General features: G+C 43.4%; 2 protein-coding genes across 2 annotated transcripts; one reads left to right on the forward strand and one right to left on the reverse strand.

Moving 5' to 3' along the window:
* Positions 1 to 1,532: 1,532 nt before the first annotated feature.
* Positions 1,533 to 2,912, forward strand: LOC124678451. Its single transcript, XM_047214343.1, has 3 exons — positions 1,533 to 1,783; positions 2,286 to 2,553; positions 2,672 to 2,912. The coding sequence occupies exons 1-3, from the start codon at positions 1,646 to 1,648 to the stop codon at positions 2,686 to 2,688; spliced, it is 423 nt and encodes a 140-aa protein (XP_047070299.1). The 5' UTR covers positions 1,533 to 1,645; the 3' UTR covers positions 2,689 to 2,912.
* Positions 2,913 to 12,000: 9,088 nt separating this feature from the next.
* Positions 12,001 to 14,449, reverse strand: LOC124679376 (laccase-14-like). Its single transcript, XM_047215148.1, has 2 exons — positions 14,308 to 14,449; positions 12,001 to 13,617 (listed from the first exon to the last, which is right to left on the reverse strand). The coding sequence occupies exons 1-2, from the start codon at positions 14,416 to 14,418 to the stop codon at positions 12,001 to 12,003; spliced, it is 1,728 nt and encodes a 575-aa protein (XP_047071104.1). The 5' UTR covers positions 14,419 to 14,449.
* Between the last annotated feature and the right edge of the window lie 6,700 nt (positions 14,450 to 21,149).

Genomic DNA, 21,149 nt, shown 5'->3' on the forward strand with positions numbered 1-21,149 from the left:
TAGAGAGCAGCAAAATAACTTTATTGAGAGGGGGATAGGAGCTCTACCACCGCCCGCCTCCGGCTCCCTCCATCGGAGCTCCACGATCAGCTGCAACGCCACCACAAGCTACAGGGAGCAGCTCAAACTCCACCGCAACCAGCTCCCCAAGGGCTACGCCATACTTCACATGGGTAAAGCTAAAAAGTAGAGTAGATTTAGCCCTAAATCTACTCCTATCTACTCCGACGCGTCTCCTTGACCAACTATGGTCGGCTATTCCGGTGGAGAGGGCCTTGGATTGGCTCGGTCGGCGGTGGAGACCTCCCAAGCTACTATAGCGGCTTGAGAGAGGAGAAAGGGAGAAGTGGACGGTTCCCCGGGGATGCTTTAAAGTTTGTAATAAGGAAAAAGTGAAAAAGGTTGACAACCAAACTATAAATTTATACATACATCCATCCATAGATGGGTGAGACATTGCGAGAGCGTGTCCATAGTCCCTGGATCAATTCCGCTCTACATCCATCCATAGATGGCTGGAGTATGGCGCACATGCAAATGCAGTTGGTACGTGTGAAGTGGCTGAGACACGTATGGAAGCACGTGTCGAGCGGTTTGACTGGCCGGTGCGAAGTATACATGCATGAAGAGCAGGCAGGTAGAGTGAAGTAGACGAGCCAAAAGAGTGTGATTAATTGTCCAGGCGGCCGTTGGATGGATATACATGCATTGACGGTTAGAGCAACCACCACCTGCCTGCGGATCTTCAGGACGTGCATGCATACCTGAAGTGAAGGAACGGAGCGAAAGGCAGGGATATATTCATGCATATGGCCATGGATAAAACTCAAGTGAGGGTGAAAGGGGCATATATGCGTGCACATGGCGCGCGCAGGGGCATGGCAGCATCAATGAATCAAGCAGGATGGATGGATGGATATGGCGGCCGACCGGTGGCATGTGCACGCATATATCTACCTCGCTACACATGTCATGTACATGTACGTGTGCAGAAAAAAAGTAGCGATGGATAGCAAAAGACGGTGAGATGACAAAGACCGGCAGTTGGTGCATGGGCAAAGGCCGTTATGTTGGAGGGAGCCAGTCACGGGTATCTGTCTGTCTCAGATCGGCATCGATCGTCGTCCGCGGCTTGGTCGACGGAACCAAAGCAGGGAAAGAAGCATGGTGGATCACGTGGGCCCCGCACGCCACTTATCCACTAGCTAAGCTAGCACATCTATCTACTAACCAGCTAGTTTCTCTCTGATGTAGTATGCACTTGTCACCTTGAGACCAAATATATATCCATTGTGAAATGAATCCATGAACAATTATCTCATCTAAATCGGACGCTTTTGAGGCGTGCATGTGTCACATCCTCCAAGCTCACTTGATTTCAGATAGAGACGCATGTGACCGACCTAGCTTCCCTGTGCACTGTACTCCAGTAGCTAGCTACCGTCGGTCGTCGGTGTCAAGTCCCAAGTCGGCCGCGCTCCGCCTTTATAAGGCCGGGCGGGCGGCAACATGTAGAACCACACCAACTCAAACCGACACCAACAAACTCTCAGCTAGAGCGAGAGAGCGAGAGAGTGGTAGCCAAATCTATTCCATCTACGCACTCACCTCCTCCTAGCTTCAGCTAGCCAAGCCTCTTACAGGTATGGACGGGAAGAAGAAGGCTGCTGCCGCTGCGAACGGGAGCTCTTCCATCGTCGACGACCTCTTCGGCCCCAAGGACGGCGCCGCCTCCCCCTCCTCCGCCGGCTACTTCAGCACCGTCTTCCCAAACCCATCACCTGTACGTCTGTAAATTATTCCTTGCTTCTTTCTAAGTTAGTTCTGCACTTCTGCGTCTGTTCCTCAGCTTCTTCGTTGAGTAGTTCATCAGCCATAGGGAGTTTCCTGGCTCCCTGAGCTAGCTATCCTAGCAGGCATGACATAAGCAAATCAGTCAGCATGCATGTTGTCACTATATATGGACTATGGATATAGCATATAGATAATGCATATCGCTTCATGCATGACATAGACATTTTTGTTTATTTTACATCACACACTCGCCTAAATCATATATGGACTAATCTGTTTATTTCGTATCCTATCCCTTCTTTATATGCCAAATGCATGCATCTACCTCTCATACACGACCTACAAGGCTACAAATGCTATATAGGTATATATAGCCACACTACCACAATGCGTGCATGTATATATATTAGAGGGAGTATTGTGTTTGAGATATGTGGTTAATTAATTCGTCTTCCATCTCTACTTATGCGCATATATGCTGATGATGGCAGGCGGCTGGAAAAGATGCTTCACGTCGAGCAGCAGGAGCAGTTGGGAGTAAATCATCGTCGGCAGGGCGGCAGCAACAGCAGACGACCAAGCACGGTGGTTCACCGGAGTCGCCTTACTACGGCTCCTCCTCCGTCAACTACGGCGCCCGGGACTTCTATCCGGCTGCTGAATCTCAGAGGCAGTATCCGGCCGGCGCTGCCGCACCGCCGCCCAAGAACAAGGACGACGGCGACGCCTCGGCAGCCACCCGGGGTGACTGGTGGCAAGGTCGGTCCATTTCCCTCCCTGGCTCGGTCTATCTCGGTCGGCACTTTCATTTTCTTTTTGTGCGGGCAAGTCGACACTTTCATTTTGACTAATCGGTCACTTCTTTGTCTTCTTACAGGTTCCCTCTACTACTAGCACTAGCAGCAAAGCGAAAAGTGATGACATGTGATATATAAATAATACGAACAGCTAGCTACCACATAGTATGTGGCATGCTTCATCGTTATTTCACTGGATGGAGGAGATGGTCGACCGATCGATCATCAGCTTAACTAATTTACTGAAAACTCGCTATTATGTTAGAGTTTGTGTTTAGCTTAGCAAGTCAAAATGAGGTCCAGCTCCTCTCACGTGTGTACTACTACCAGACTCTAATATATGTCGTGTGCTTTGTTTGCATGGATGTACTAGTCTCCCTCCAAACTGTTAGTCATGCTTGCCAGACCTCTCCCAATGCTTCACATTGCGATCGGTTCTTAGCACTCTGTATCAGAATTATTTTCATGTGGTGTATAATTGATGAGGAGAGAAGATGAAACTCACTCCTAACTAAGAAATCACATCTTCATACACTAGTACAAAATACAACCTCGAAAAAAAAACTAGTACAAAATACATTCAAGAGGGAGGTGCTAATACAAAATATTTTCATCTTCTAGCAAACGGTAAACATAGAAGAAAGAAAATCTTTCAATTAGAGCAAGATGAGGGAACAATTATAGGGCAAGAAAATATAAAGCATTATATAACCGATTTTTATAGGGGTTTGTTTGGGGCGCCCGCTCAAAATAATTTCAGTATGGTCGAAACAACAATAAATGATATTCCGCAAATCTCATCAGAAGTGAATGCCATCCGCATTGCCGACTTTACAGAAAAGGAGGTATGTGAGGCGATTATGCAAATGAAAAAGAACAAAGCACCGGGACCAGATGGCTTCCCGGCTGAGTTCTATCAAACTTTCTGGGAAATAATAAAAGTGGACTTGATGAATATGTTCGTCAAATTCCAACAAGGGGAACTACCACTTTTTCATATAAATTACGGTACTATTATCTTGCTGCCTAAGAAAGAAAATACCATACAAATCTAACAATACAGGCCTATTTTCTTATTAAATGTTAGTTTTAAAATCTTTACCAAGGTAGGGACAAATAGAGTAACTTAGGTGGCGGAAAAAGTTATTCGACCAACCCAAACGGCATTCATGCCGGGTAGACATATTTTAGAAGGGGTCTTGGTGTTGCACGAGACAATCCATGAACTTCACAGGAAGAAAATGGATGGAGTTTTGTTGAAAATTGATTTCGAAAAAGCCTATGGTAAAGTTCAGTGGCCATTCTTGCAACAAGTAATGCATATGAAAGATTTTGATCCAAAGTGGTGTCAATGGATTGAACATTTTATTAGTAAGGGAAGTGTGGGTATAAAGGTGAACGATGACATAGGTCACTATTTTCAAACAAAGAAGGGATTAAGGCAAGGTGATCCTCTATCACCTTTTCTATTTAATATCACTGCAGATATGTTAGCAATTTTGATAGCGAGGGCAAAGGAAGACGGTCAAATAGATGGCCTCATTCCTCATCTAGTTGAGGGAGGTGTTTCTATTCTTCAGTATGCCGATGATACCATCATTTTTATGGAGCATAACTTGGAGAAAGCGCTAAATATGAAATTGATCTTATGCATTTTTGAACAACTTTTGGGGCTGAAGATAAACTTCCACAAGAGCGAAGTTTTTTTGCTTTGGTAATGCTAAAAAAGTATAGGACGACTATATTAATTTATTTGGGTGTGAGGATGGAAAATTCCCTTTCAAGTATTTAGGAATACCGAGCCATTTTAGGAGGTTAAATAATGGGGAATGGAAGCCGATAGAGGATCGATTTGAGAGAAAACTCGCGAGTCGGGTTGGTAAACTACTCTCGTATGCCGACGGACTAGTCCTCGTTAACTCGGTATTAACAAGTTTACCGATGTTCATGCTCTCCTTCTTTGAAATACCCAAAGGGGTACGGAAAAGATTGGATTTCTTTAGGTTAAGATTTTTTTGGCAAAGCGATGGCCATAAGAAGAAGTACATACTTACTAGATGGAGTATCATTTGTAGGCCAAAGGATCAGGGGGGTTTGGGGGTGGAGGTTCTCGATATTAAAAACAAGTGTTTACTGAGTAAATGGCTCTTTAAACTCTTGACTGAACAAGGTATGTGGCAGGAACTAATTCATAATAAATACCTTCATTTCAAATCTTTGTCTCAAGTAAAGGCAAAGGCCGTTGACTCCCCCTTTTGGAAGGGCCTTATCAAAATAAAAGATGATTTTTTTGAGCGAGGTTCTTTTCGGGTAGGGAATGGTGAGGACACCCGGTTTTGGGAAGATACATGGCTGGGTAATTCTCCTCTTTCTCGCCAATATCCTTCGCTTTATAACATAGTAAATCGAAAACAAGTTTCTGTTGCTAATGTTATGTCTCAAACGTCACTAAACATCACTTTTAGGAGAAAATTTGACCGGGAATAGAGAAACAAAATGGATTCACTTAGTATCTCGCTTAATGGAGATTAATCTCTCTACTATACCGGATGTCTTTGTATGGGGCTTGACGCCATCTGGAACTTTTACTGTCAAATCTTTGTATTTAGACCACATGAATGACCATACCAATTTTTTAAGAAAGTATATTTGGAAGATGAAAGTACCACTAAAAATCAGGATTTTATGTGGTTTTTGTTCAAGAAAGTAATTCTTACAAAAGATAATCTCGTAAAACGTAATTGGCATGGCAATAAAAAATGTTGTTTCTGTGATCATGAGGAGACCATTCAACATTTATTCATCACGTGTCCTCTGGCCAAAATAGTTTTGCGTATTGTGTATATTGCTTTCAATACTACATCCCCAACTAGTATTAATAATATGTTTGGAAATTGGCTTAAGGATGTTAATAAGAATGATTTTCGCCTAGCAACTAGTACAGCCAGTGTAGCTGGCATTTTGATTTTCGCCTAGCATATTAGTGCCTATGCATCTTTTGTCATACTCTTTGTTTAGATGGTTGATACATGTATCGACCCTGTGCGACCCATAATGTAATCTTTTGTAAAACTAAGTTTGCTACTTCAATAATAAAATAAAAGCTGCATGCATCAATCGATGCAGAGGCTGGGGCTTATGCCTCCATTTCGAAAAAAAAAATACACTAGTACAAATCTAGTCTTTTAAGTATCTCCATCGCACACGAAAAGGGTGTGCGGTACAGGCCAAAAAGTCAAACGTGTGCCTGCAACACAACTGCTCCTTCGAGTGCACATCGCACAAAAAAGAACAATTACAGAATGCGAGTAATACATCACACACGGCCATAGAAGAAACAGGTAAGTGAAGATAATCACACCGATTTTGCATTTGGCAAACACGTGAAATATATTTCCTAAGATTGGCATATCTCGAGTGTCTCCTTTTGCTCGCGCCATCTCAGGAGGGTCTAAAACATTGGTGTATAGTGTTGTCGCATCTTTCAGACTAAATATCATCCCCTTTTTATTTCAGCCAAATTGTGAACTCTCATAATGTTCACGCCGTTTACCGTCGCTTATAAACCGCCTCGCATAGTCTTCCCATCGATGTGCTCCTCTGAGTGCACATGGCACAAAAAATGTAGTTGTAGAATGCGAGTAATACATCGCACACGGCCATAGAAGAAAGAGGTAAATGAAGATCATCGCAACGATTTTTCATTTGGAAATCATGTGGAATATATTTTCTACAATTTGCATATCTTGAGTGTTGTTGTTTGTTCGCGCCATCTCATAAGGGTCTAAAACATTGGTCATGTGTAGTGTGGTCGCAGATCTTTCAGACTAAATATCTTCCCCTTTCTTGACTTCAGCCAAAATGTGAACTCTCATAATGTTCGCGATGTTTACCATCGCCTATAAACCGGCTTGCATAATCTTCCCGTTGGCTGCCTCCCTGCGAATCCACTCTCTCTTACATCGACCACACACCGTCTGATTTGAAGGAGGAGCATTCCTCACCCCACGGTACTGGTGGTAGCATCATCGACATTGCGGTGTTTGATTCATAGGAGGAGCATGGTCCAATGTCTTCTGTCACTCGCTTCGCGACTTCTAAGGAGTTTCTAGGTGTGAGGTGAATGACGAGTGCAAATTGTGTAGTGTTTTGCTTGAAGATTTTTTTACATTATTAGTAATACGATTTTGGCATTTTACTGCGCTCGCGTGCACCTTTTTGCTTTATTTACCAGGATCCCGTAAATCAAGAGGTAAATGAAGAAATCAATTAAAGGGTCATTTTGGCAGTAATATGGTTGTTGGAGTCAATATATACCTTCCAAACATTTATCCACACACGTGGGGGACAAGCCAAATGTCAAATTCGCGAAGGGTTGATCACAAAAGCTTTAACGACCTGTCGTACGGTCATCCCCGCCCGCACTGGATGACCGTACCATGTGTCGGTGGCTTCGTCTCATCAAATACTTTCACCCCGTCTGATCGGATCGAAGACATGGAACAAATAAAGCTCACTCCGGAAGGGATCTAGAGGGGGGCTCACGGAGAGAATCCATCGCCACCGTTGCTTGGATCTTGGAGGCTTCATTGTCATCTTCATCATCATCATCACTGTCACCATCACCATCACCATCGCCATCAACATTCACTTTCATCTCGTTGTGATCCCAAAACCAAGTGAGGCTTTACATGTTTACTTCTTTGATCCCTTGTACTCCATTCATATAATCATGATGATGTTGTTTGCCTCCATGTGTGAGTAGTTCTATTTGTTCTTGGGGAGAGATGGAGGAACCCTCGCTATATATATCATGTAGCGTTTCTACTGTTCATGCCGATGATTTGATCTAGCAGAGGGAATGGATGTTTTACTGAACCTAGCACTATGATCCTAAAGGATTCTTGATCATGCCCTCGGATCAGTAGATCATCTGTTCCCTCCATTTATATGAGGCAGATTGTTTGCATGTCCTTGCATTTGTTTATGTACATGTCAATGATTATACCATGGAATAAACCTAGGGAAGGGATTAGTGAACCTTAAGTGTTAGCAGAAATGTACAAGGTTCACTTACTCCATCCCTAAGTTCATTATAGCCACTTTTATGAAATGAGGCAGATTTTTTGCATAATGTGCATTGGCCAATGATTATACCATGGCAAAATCCCATGGCAGTGGTTAGCGAACCATGTACATTTCTGCTAACAAGAGTGTTTGCAGTGTACTAGGTTCGCTTACCAATGCTTTGTGGTTATGTATGGCTAGTTCCATGAAATGTGACTATTGTATGAGGCCTTACTATGATTGTTATTTTTTGTGCTCATCTTATAGGCCGATGATTAGATTGTGACCTCCCATGGTTGTCGGATGATACTTTCTGACCTTGAGCATTGTTCAATTACTAAATCCTGAACATTGCTTTTGGTCGGAAAGGATCATTCATGCGGCCAGGTCACGGATATGAGGCTCCAACTTGGGTTTCAATTGTGTGCTTAAAACAACATGATCAAGTTTGGCTTCAACTTATGTTCTACAATTGGGTTGTTTTTTGTGGCAGTGCTCCATGGCTGCTGCTGGTGTCCCTAACGTGGGACAAGGGAGCTCCAATGCAGCTGCAAAAACCCGTGCCCGCAAGAGGACGAGGGGGGCTATGAAGGTGGGGTACTTCCATGACAATGTGGGTCCAAGCTATTTCGCCTAGATCGTCATGTCACCTGGCCTCGAACTGTTGCCTATTCCTGGCAGTACATTGGCAGTGTCCCAGGACCATTGTGCTGAAGACCAACATCGATAGCTCATGGATGATCAAGGTGATAGAAGTCGAAGGAAAAAAAAAATCCATGGATCAAGACTCGGCTGGTTTTGGTATCTCTCACGAAATCAAGATCGACTACTTCTTGACCTTCAAGGCACGACGCTCAAGAACGATGCCTACATGGTTACCATATTTGACTCTTCCATGACTGAGATCGTGAAGAAGTGCCCAGAGCATGATCCTACTCTTGGAATGATAGAGGAGTGAAATATGTTAACGTCTATGTCCTGAACTTGTTGTTAGCGTCTATGTCCTGAACTTGGTACTTATGCTCGTACCCTGAACTTGGTTCGTAACGTCTTGTCCTGAACTACGTAGTACCGTCTTATGTTATATTCGAGTACTTATGTTATGTGTGTGCTATTTCGATGTGCTTCTTGTGCTATTTCGATGTGCTTCTTGTTATGTGATGTGCTTCTTATGTGTTCTTGCTATGGGATGTTCCTCTTAGCCTAAAACTGCCGACCAAAACGTCCTACGTTTTTTTTCTCCCACCATGTGTGGCCTTGTTGGCATCCAACTGGATACAGAACATGATTTTGCACTTGGCCCGGACCATCATGGCTTTAGGGAGAAGATATCCACATATGAGAAAAAAATGGTACGACGAACCTAACAGGCCCGAAATAATTTCACAATCTATTATATACTAAAAGCAAAATACAGAGATGTAAAATAGAGACACGAGGTTAATCCACATCATTAGAATTATTTTAGCGGTTAGATCTGTAATCCAATGGCTAAGATTTAAAGATTTTACGTAACATGTGCGAGCGCATATTGGACATACATGACATGTCATGTTTGGCGCTTATGCACACCATCCGTAGGACAGAAAATCTATCTACCTATTATTATTCAACTACTAAAATAATGTGAAGATTTATCGCCCTAAAACTAGCATATAAACGGTGAAGATTTAGTAGTGATACAACGTGTTTGACGTCAACACGCTGCAAGCAATATAAAAAGCAGAAAAAGAAAACAGTCACGTGAAGATCAATCAGCTTATTCACGTCGGATGAAAGTTTGATTGAACGAACAATATAGGCAGGATCAGTGCGGTTTGGATACTTTAAGAGACACACGGCTCTCCTAGGCATGTAGGATAATCAAGCTTGATCCATCGTTTAGACGCAGAATACATGCACTTGTATTGGGAAGTCATATACAATACACAATCAAGATTTTCCGATCCACTGTTCAGATTTATAAACGGTTTAGTTTCATGGTGCCGCAGAAATATCACAACCTGCAGAAATAAATAAACTCACGGTCAGCTATCAGCCTGAGGAAGTCTCATAACGCATGCCGTGAATATAAGAGATATTTTTGAGGCACAAGGTTAATCCACATCATCTAAATTATATTGACAGTTAGATCTAAAATTTTTTTGTAAGGATTTAATAAAAGCCTATTTGTTACGTAGATGTATGTTTGACACATTCTATATTAGAAATAGTATGAATCGATTGCGAAGGAAAATAAGAGAAAATTTGAGCAGTTTTGATTTGCAAAAAAGGCGATTTAATTATGCCATTGTTTAGATCAAACGTAGATTCCTAAGACTCTATATGTCTAATAAAATTATTGTACGTTAAATATTTCAGCAGGTTATTTAGGAATCAAACCGTAGGAGTCCATGTTCTATAAAACTAGCTAGAGTTTTCTCTAAAAAAGACGCTAACTAGAGTTCTGATTGCATACTGTGTGTAAAGCAAGTTGCCCGGCCAGAAGCTGATCGGTTTTTTTATTTATTTGAATTGCATCATCCATGTCAAGTCGTACCTAAAAAGGCTTTGAAATCTACAGATTCAATTTAGCTACAAATCAGGAGCTATATAGGGATGTGCATGCGCCATGGAAAAGAAAAACACCAAACTGAATTAACTGATTGATACGTCAAATGATACTTTTGCTTATGCATGCGAGTCATCAAATAAGAGTATAGTAGTATGTACGCCATGGTGACAGCCTGGCTGAAACAAATATATATTGAGAGGCTCTAAGGTTAGACTGATTTGCATATATAGCAATATCAACTAGGATAATTATACTTTCTTCGCTCTAAAATAAGTGACTCAGTTTTTTATAGATAGGGATATAGATGTATATACACACTAAAAATACAGATGGATACAATCATATCTAGACAAAGTGGAATCAGTTATTTTGGATGGAGGAGTATAGTACAATATACTTCAGATGTTCTGAATTAGTTGGTGCATATTTTTCTATATACACATGTATCTAAGTATATTGTATGGTATAAATACATGTGAATCTAGATAATTCTGCACCGTGCAATTCAGGACAGAGGATGTATGAAAATATAAGTTCTAAAATTTAATTAACCTAGCAGTTTTTTTAAAATGGGTCGAGTTATTAGCTTAAGGGAGTGGCCGAGTAGGAACTAAGTCGTCGAAAGAACGGTGATGCCAGAGACACTCCTTGCAAAGCAAACTATATAATAGTCTCTCTATCGCTAAATCGCTGTAGAACAAAAAAAGGTATGCTACAAATTTAATTTTAAATAATTTCAAAGTCATCATAAAATTGCAAGCTCTGGAAATTTCCTATGAATCTAGATTGTTATGTTTTAGGGCCATCAATATTAAAACATATTTCTATAAAGTAATATAGTTGAATAAACTTTGCTTTGAGTATAACCATTCGAGAAATATTTACGTGAAAGGAGTGTTCTTGTGGTTTCCCTATGATATGATTAGATACACTATTTTTAAAATTTATATTTTTTTGCGAGGAAGTTTTGTTGGTTTCTTTTCTTTTCCATAATAAAACATAACACAACATGCCACTGGAATTTGCAATCATGTATAAAACATGGCGACCGATTAAGACGTGAGAACTATGTACAAATCAAGTGAGCGAAGTGCAGGATGATTGGATTGAGGAGTGAGTTTAAAAAAAATTTAAACATAATATTGCATCCATTGGAAAATAAAGATATGTTGTTGTTATTGATGTGTAAAATATATTTCTAAAACATAAAATAAAACTAACATAGATAGATTTGATATAAGAGGTATATCCATATTTCTTTATTGATAATTGAACTAATGTTCAAAGTTGCAGATTGTCCATATTTCTCTAATAATAATTGAACAAATGTTCAAAGTTGCAGACTGCAGATTGTCCATATTCTTTAACAATAACTGAAAATTTCGTATATTTTTGCAACAATGAAAGGGAGGTAAAAGTATCAAATAAAAGTAGAATTAAATTTCTTACTTTTTAGCTAACATATATATAATAATAGGGATATGTTTTGACATACTAAAGAGGATTCTCTTACATTTCAAAAAAAACTAAAGGTGGTGCCCTCGCATTGCGAGGGCCACCTTGCTAGTTCTAAAAAAAAAAGAGACCAACCCAGGCACTAGCATTTCATTTATGGTTACCAAACGACCCCTAAACTAGAATCATAGAATCCATTCAATCAATTTATATGTAGAATCGTATAATAATGATAGAATCAGTATTCTGACTACCTTGACAACATCTCCTCAATGGAGAGCGGCGTGCTGCAGAATCTGGTTGATCACTAGACATGAAAAATGAATCGATCACCTAACACTGGGGGTAATCGGGCGGGGGTGGGGGAAGAACGGTGTCTGGGGTTGGGCCGTCGTCCACCTCGAACGCCATGGCTAGCCCGAAGGGCAAATGAGCGTCCAGGTGACAGTGCATGACCCATACGCCTGGGTTGTCGGCCGTGAAGCGGATGACCGCCCATCCTCCGGCCGGCACGGCGACGGTGTTGCGCTGCTGCGGGTTGACGAGATTGTAGGGGGAGCGCGTGGGCGAGCGCGCGTGGAAGTTGCCGATGCCCTGCGCGAGGACGTAGAAGTTGAAGCCGTGCAGGTGCAGCGGGTGGTTCTCCGACCCGAGGATGGCCGTGTTCTGGAGCACCACCTCCACCGTCGTGTTGAAACGCAGCGTCTTCACCTTGGTGCCCTTTGAGGTCAGCATCACGCTCCTGTTGCTGCTCGCCGAGGCGCTCGTGAAGTTGAACACCACCGGCGGCCTGTCGGGGAAGTCGCGGGTGTACACGCCGTCGACGTTGCCCCTCGCGTGCGCCTCCAGCAGCGACATGGTCGTGGGGAGCTGGAACGACACGTTGTTCATGCTGGCCGCCACGGAGCCCCGCGTCCGGTTGCACAGCGTCTGCGCCGGCATGCACGGCATAACGCCCAGACCGTAGGTGACCAGCATCCGCGTGTCCACGTGCAGGGGCACCGTCGGCTTGCCGTCCGGAAGCAGCCCGGTCAGGCTGCCGTAGAAGCCTTGCGCCGTCTCGCTGTCGTTGAACGCCGGCATGATCGGCATTACGATCTTAGTCCTACTCAGAGTCAGAGCAGCTTCTGCGGCTGCATCGTGATGCTCGTACCGGAGGAGCGCCGTGGTGGCGGCGGTGTAGGTGGCATTGGCTAGGCTCTGGTACACCTGGGCGGCCATGTAGTATCGCCCCGGAGTGGAGTTAGCGTACATCAGAGCGTCCACCGTCTGGCCTGGCGCCAGGACGACGACGTCCGTGTCGTAGGGGTCGGTGTAGCAGGCGTCGGCGGCGACGACAGTGAAGGCGTGTCCTGCAACCTTGAAGAAGAGCTGGTAATTGAGCGCAGCGTTGATGAGGCGGAGCAGGTAGGTCTTGCCGTGCCGCACAGCCAGCTCGTAGCCACCGGTCATGCCGTTGATGGTAAGCGCGACGGAGTTGTTGGGCGCGCCGCCGGTGAGCATGGCCTGCCTCTCGACGTCGACGACGCTGGCGTTCCACCACTCGCCGAAGAGGAGGGTTGCCTCGCCGTGCGGCGTGGGGAAGGGGTAGTGCGGCTTGTCGGGGCCGGGGCGGATGAGGAGGGCGCCGTAGACGGTGGCGCGGAGGAAGGAGACGTGGGCGTGCCACCAGAGCGTGCCTTCCTGGCCGGTGATGTTGAAGCGGTAGGTGTAGGCGGCGCCGCCTGTGCGGATTGGGCACTGCGACACCATGCTGGGGCCGTCGGCCCAGCCGGAGAGGCGCTGCAGGACGCCATGCCAGTGGATGGTGATGTTGTAGGGGGAGTAGTTCACGACGTGCACCACGACGGTGTCGCCGTCGCGAGCCTCCACCTTGGGTCCCGGAAACTGCCCGTTGACCGCCGTGATCACCTGGCGCTGTCCCAGCCGATTGACCGTCAGGTTTCCCACCTGCATGCAGTACACCGTACCGATCCAATCAGGCATATGCATGCGGGTATACGGGTATACGGTCAGTTAGATGATTCAGTTTCAAAATAAGCTGTCGGATTATCTTTTTCGTATCTTGACGCATTTTTTTTAGACGGAAGGCTCGAAGTGAGCCCGGCTTTGAAATTAACGAAGCAATCAACCAGCCAGGAGTTAACGCATTTCAGTGTGCCTATTTACTTTTCTTTGTCCATAAGTACTTTATGTTGAAATATCCAAAACATATTATAATTCGAAAAGGAGGAAGTGCCAAATAATCTACCGCCAAAATTTCTGACACGTTCACGCCGTGTAATTTGGGTTTACTTTTGCATTGTCTAACTTTGGGCAGGTTTAGGCTCCTGTTTGATATTCACGTTTGGTTCAGAGAGATACTTTTGGTGGCTGAACACACATGCCTTTTCCTTATACCTTTGCCTAAAGGTAAGTTCATTTAACATTTGAAGTTTGATTCTAGCCCACCCAGTTTCAAGGCCAGTGATCCTTCACTCAATTTTGCCACTATGATACCATGTATATGCATGCAGGTTAGTAGTTACAGACGCTGAATGCATGCTACTAGATATCTGAGCAGATGAAGCTTGACTGAATAGCATCGATCCCATATATAGGATAGGATGCATATGCATGTAAGAGATTGGTCGTACGTACGTGGAATGTGTGTTCGACGACGGCAGCGTCAGCCAGAGGCAGGCCAAGCAGGCAGCAGCATCCGACAAGGGCGAGAAGAACATATGCACGCCCACACATTTGTCGATTCATCTAAACCTTGCTCCAATGCACAATGTGGAGATTCTACAAGGTGGCTAGGTAGCTAGCTGCTGCCTGCTGCACTGATCTCATGCGTATATAAGGCGACACCGGGGGTTCGACGATCGACCGACTAGCTAGTTGCATCGATGCAGAAGAAAGGCTAGCTGGCTGCAGGTAGCTAGTCTGTTTCTGGGGCGGGTGCATCAAGTCTACGTGTGGAACACGGGCATCTGGAGTCTCGATAGATCCCGGTGATGGGCGACTGCAGGAAGGCACGGGCAACGATCGATCGACACTCTACCTAGCTAGCCACATCCATGCTACTGCCTCCGTTCGGATTTAATTGACCTCAATCAATACGTTATTTGTCCGTTAGTCTTTTCGAACCGTGCATTTTGTGTATTGTGCATGTTTTTTGAAAGATTGTTACACTAGTCAATTCAACTAAAAATCTTAACTGTGTATTTATATTCAACAATTACCCTCACGTCTAGGCTATTTTAATCATTATCGTAGGTTCGGTGCACAGGCCACCAAATCTTTTTCCTTTTTTTTAATACTGCACAAACAAGATCTTGAATTTGAAATGAAAGATTGTTGCACTAGTCATTCACACTGGTGGAGCGTCTTGGAGGCGAAAATGTGGGCTGCGACCTCCCCTTCCAAAAGCGTCCCATGTATTTTTCTAACTTGCCCACCTCTACGCATTCATGATTGTTGGCTGTGTGATGGGATGGCTCCTGCTGGGCACACTGGAGGCAGTACATTTCTTTTTACCTTGAAGCTTTGGGACATCGACTGATTTTTTAATGTTGTTCCTTGCTGGCCATCGGTGGATAGATAGTTGTTTTGTTGCAAATAAAACTAGAAATCTCTGATCATGTCAATTCCTATATTAATCAGTTTCAAAAAATCTTAGTATATTAATCAAGAAATCACTACTATTCATATTGGTGAATCTTGGCTAAATTTATTCGTCACTTACTTGTTAGGTCTATTCCTGAGTAAATAAGGAAATTAAGTGTATTTCAAGATTGAAAAATTAGATCTTGTTAGTACAAATAAAACTTGAAATTGCAGAAAAATTTGGGTGCGTAGTTCTTTTATATTTTGAAAATGTTCAATTTTGCCCCCGCTTTGCCTTTGGTCACACTCCGCCACTGGTCATTCAACCAAAAATCTGAACTAATAGAAGGAGACTAGCTGGTGTATTTATATTCAACATTTCTATCATCGATTTAGTGCATTGAGATTCATGCATGATGCCAAGTTTTATAATTTAGTCATGTTTTTTGAAAAATGCAGGAAAACTGAACTAACCAAAAAAAGCATTGAAGCTTAATGAAATATTGCATAGCTCGCTAGCATGCATGCTAAAAGGACGCGTCTCATGCTCCCTATGTTCCTTCGTATTATGTGTTTGGTCAAAGAAAAAATTATAATTTTTTACTATATATTTTTGAAAAATATCAACATCTACGATATAGAATCCACTGTATTTGAATAATCGTAAAGTGTATCTTAATATTACATGTATTTGGTAGCATGGCTATTAATATTTTTTTCCTATGTTCTTGGTAGAAGTTTGTAAATTTTAACTTTAACTAAACCTAAAATACGAAGGGAATAAAAAATGGAGGATGTACACCTTTTCTTAAAGGCATCCAGGCCTATTTTTCTACTAGTAGTAAAATTAAGAGGATTAGTGTACAGAAATGTTCAGTTGGCAGACTACTGGTGTGGTCAGATAGTTAATGCATGTTCAGAAATGTTCAGTTTCAATTAAAGTCGCTATTTCTTCGGTACGTTGTCCCTGTCGCGCGATTTTATTTATCATGTTCGATAAGTTGTATAACCTGTGTATATATAATACTCCAACATGCGTGGATATCACATGATATATATGATCTTGGTAGTTGGTACAAAGCCACACTTGAACATCGATCTGTGACAAAAGGGAATCAATATATGGAACCGCATGCATTTCCGATGAAGAAAAGTACGGAGTATATATATATGATTAGTTTTTTTTTTTTTTGAAATCATATATATATGATTAGTTAGTTATAGTTGGTCCAACTGCAGGCAGGGTGAATAATCCTCTTCAGTCCATCATTTTGGTTCCTTAATGTGGCAGGTACATAACTAGCACAAATATATCTTTTATTGTCGGGGATCGTCTCAATTCTCTCCTACTCTTCTTTAGGACGAACACGGCACTATCACCTAAGATGAAATACCAACTGTAGTGCAGCTGCCAGGGCGAAGCTAGACCAAAAGTCGGTGCTTCAGGCGGTGCCTACCTATCCGATGGGTTCAGTACTGGCTGGAAGGGTTGCTTTAGAGCATCTCTAGCTTAAAAAAAACTAGAAAGTTTGGAGCGCGGCGTGACAGGGTAATTTGACGTGATCAATGAAAGAAGGTACTAATATTTTTATAAATAAAAGAGGAAGCAAATCTTCAAGTATTTTTATCTGAAGTTACGTAGAAGAAGGCAATAGTATGTTTTTCGAATAGAGGAGGCAACAAATAACGCTGTAATGTTTCAAATAAAAGAGGCAACAAATAGCACTGTATTTTTTTGTAGATGGTATTTTTTGCGTGACAAAGGCAGATTTTAAGTAGGCATTAATAATTTTGACAGTAAAAGAGACGAAGAACGATTCAACAATTTATTTTCATAGTAAGACAGTAGTATGTGTTGTGGATATACTTCATAGGTATACCATCGACATGGTCCGATTCCGGCAAGCCCGGGTGGCCCACAGATGGTGGTGATAGCATATGGCCCACCGGACAGCCTAGTTGTTGTTGATCAAGATGGAAGATGTCCAACCCAGGAACAAGGAGCCGGATCCGAACCGCCTTACAGAGGTACCCGGATCCTAACCGCCCTAGGAAGGTAGCCGGATCCGAACTGCCTTACAGAGGTACCCGGATCCGAACCGACCTACAGAGGTACCCGGATCCGAAGAGGTCTATGCCAGGAGTCAGATCCGTGAAGGCCCATGAAGAACCCGGATCCGTGAAGGCCCAGTAGGAACCCGGATCCGGGACGACGTATGGAGGAAGGCGGATCCTTGGCGTACACGGCAAGACATTGTACCGTAGTTAGGCAACCTGTAATCCGGTTAGGACTCTCCATGTAAACCCTAGATCCGTGCGCCTATATAAGCCGGATCCCGGGAGCCCTGAGGGGAGATCTCGAGCTAGAAGCGAGACAACCACAACTCATTGTAACAACGCGAAAGCGCCCAGATAATTCCAGACAAGCAGCAGTAGGCCCTGTCCTCGTGCAGGTGTTCCGAAGCTGGGTAAATCGCGTACCACCGTCCCGTGTGCACTCCGCCCTATGGCCCCTACTTCTTCTCCCCTCGTGAGGATCCCTCCTCCGAGGTACCGTCGATTAGGCAACGACAGTTGGCGCCCACCGTGGGGTCTGCGGCGTCTGGAGGCTGGAACCGGGCGGGTTCCACATCTTCATCTGCGAGACCGTTGATTTCGACGGAAACGCACTGGTAAGTAATGTAGCTATGACCGCCGCCGAGCAGGACGCAGCTACAAAGATCCGATCCGAGTCGCTGGAGCTTTCCACGGAAGAATCCGCCTTAGACCTGGAAATTTCAAATTCTGGTTTTGGTAGCCGGATCCGCGCCTATGTTTTTGGTAGTCGGATCCGCACCTATGTTTTTGGTTGCCGGATCCGCGCCTACGTTTTTGGTAGTCGGATCCGCACCTATATTTTTGGTTGCCGGATCTGTGCCTACGTTTTTGGTAGTCGGATCCGCACCTATATTTTTGGTAGCCGGATCCATACCAAAATTTTGGTAGGTGGATCCGCACCTAAATTTTTGGAAGTCGGATCCACACCTAAATTTTGGTAGGTGGATCCGAACCAACAGGACCACTGCGACAATCAATCTTGCACCGGCTCGACGGAACGCCGAAGAAAAACCGCCACGACCGACGTTGACTCCGCTCCAAACAGCTAAGTCCCTATTTATATTTCATATTTTAATATTTTATGATCATGAGATTAAGATTGGTTCACTCATATCCTGAGTCTTTTACCGCTTTCACTGTTGGTCATATCTTTCCCACGATTTGCCTCGCGCTCGTGAAAAACTTTGTACTGTTTTTGCCGCATAAGGCTCCAGTACGCTGCAAAAATTCCGCTTTCGGGCGTTAGCTTAAGTTTTCTGGCCTACACGTTTTCTGTTGTTTTATGTGTGGATTCCTTAGTAGTGACATCTCGGTACTTAAAGCCGGCCTCTGTTTCTGAGGTTCTTGATTGTTTCGCTATTAAGCGCTATCGCCTCAGCAGATGTTCTGTGTTTAAAGTTTGCCGTCTCGCGAAAAGTCAAGCATATAAACCAGAAGAACGGATAAACCAGCACTTGCTTAAAACATATAAATTACATTAACTGTTCAAGATAGTTGAGTTTTTTCCGCCTTGACAGTTTTATGTTGTTCAACTGCTGCATAGTTTCAGCTTTAAAACATTTGTTCAAAGGCCGTTTTTGTTCCGCCTTACATTTGTTCATTGAACATGATCAAAGAAACAATTTAATACAAATATGTTTTTATGTTTATGTATCAGGTACATGACACTTGGACGTACAACAGTCCTCGATCTAAGGTGTTTTCAAGCAGACCTAGCAATCGCGAGAATCCCAGGGGAAGCTAGCCGGATCCATATGAGATAAGGTTAGGCGGATCCGTAGCATGCACAGCTGGAAAAGCAACTTGAGTTTTGATTCCGCTATGCTTAGCCGGAACCAACCCTCGGGGGCTGCGATTTTGATCTTAAGTGAAAAGTGTGTTTCCTTTCGAGTATTAGTGCTGGAAATTTCCGCCTAGATGCTTGGGATTTACACTATTCCTTGGTCACATATAAAGATAAAGCTACTCTAAGAGCTCCAAGCCGGATTTTCAAGTAAATTCACCTTGGCGCTCGGGGGCTACATCGATGAAGTTCTCTTTGGAGCAACTAACTGAAAAATTTCCACCTTCACGCTTGGGGGCTAAGTCTCTGAGCATCGAGTCTCCTTGGAGCAAGCCGACTCAACGCTCGGGGGCTACATACAGATGGTTATGTCAAGAAAAATTTCAAAGATGGCGAAAATCTGGCTAACTGGTCGGATCCGCACCTAATTTTTTGGTAGCCGGATCCGCACCTAATTTTTGGTAGCTGGATCCGCACCTATATATTTGGTAGCCGGATCCGCAACTATTTTTTGGTAGCCGAATCCGCACCTAATTTTTGGTAGTCGGATCCGCACCTCAATTTTGGTAGCCGGATCCGCACCTAATTTTTGGTAGTCGGATCCGCACCGCAATTTTTGGTAGCCGGATCCGCACCTAATTTTTTGGTTGTCGGATCCGCACCTATATTTTGGGTACTCGGATCCACACCTATATTTTGGCTAGTCAGATCCGAACCTACATTTGGCTAGTCGGATCCATACCAAAGATTACGTTGGATGGTGTCTCCGAAGAATCTGACCATTGGATCATGAAGTTTCCGACCAATACTTGGTTGGAGATACGAAGTTTGGAGTCCTTCAAGATTCTCTATTATTCGTTCCAGCCAAAGGATGAAGATACATGCGCAAGCTGAGCTGGATGGAAGAACGGTGAATCTTGGAGAACTCCGGGGGCTACCTATGAAGTATATCCACAACAGTATGTTTCCCTAATAAAGAGACAATGTATCATGCAGTATTTTTTTCAAAGTAGCTAGTAATATTTGTGTCTGGTAAAAGAGATAACAAATACTCCAAAAAAATTCTAAAGTTTTTTTTTACAGTATGAATTGGTACTTTTATCGGATAGAAGAGGCGACAAATGATCCAATAATTTGATATGTTTGCAGAATAATGAATTGACAAATAATTGATCATTTTTTTAAAGTAGACATCAAATATTTTTGTCGAAGTAGCCATCAATATTTTTGCTGGATAAAAGGACGACATACGATCTAGCATTTTTTCCAAAATATCGCTGAAGGTAAGGTTGACCAACGACGTTTGAATCCAAAATAACATAGCGACTTAAAGATTGTTCACGTACTATTCAGTAGCACCGTTCATCGTGGATATAGTATTTCAATGGAAAAAAGAGGATAGTATGGACAAAAAAACAATGGATGATCTTAAAGTGACTGAAAAAATAGCGCAGTGCGGCCAGTAACACTACACAGAAATTGCAGTGCCCAGAGCAAGGACAACGCACACCAGTTGAAAGATGTGATGCATGGCAGAGAAAGTATTTTTCAGAGATATCAAAAGAAGAAAGGAGTATTTTGGTCTGGACGAAAGAGCTGGTAGATGATGGAGTATTTTTTTGTTTCGAAATTGATACATCAGATAATGATGAAAAGTAGAGTAAGTATAATTTTTCAATGGTACCATAGGAAAACATTATTTTCCCCGGGTAAAAGAGGGGGCTAATGTTGGATGCTGGCGTGTAGTCGACACGTCCGTTGGGAACCCCAAGAGGAAGGTGTGATGCGCACAGCAGTAAGTTTTCCCTCAGTAAGAAACCAAGGTTATCGAACCAGTAGGAGTCAAGAAACACGTGAAGGTTGTTGGTGGCGGAGTGTAGTGCGGCGCAACACCAGGGATTCCGGCGCCAACGTGGAACCTGCACAATACAATCAAAGTACTTTGCCCCAACGTAACGATGAGGTTGTCAATCTCACCGGCTTGCTGTAAACAAAGGATTATATGTATAGTGTG

Source organism: Lolium rigidum, chromosome 7, assembly GCF_022539505.1.
Source record: "Lolium rigidum isolate FL_2022 chromosome 7, APGP_CSIRO_Lrig_0.1, whole genome shotgun sequence".
Classification (NCBI taxonomy): domain Eukaryota; kingdom Viridiplantae; phylum Streptophyta; class Magnoliopsida; order Poales; family Poaceae; genus Lolium; species Lolium rigidum.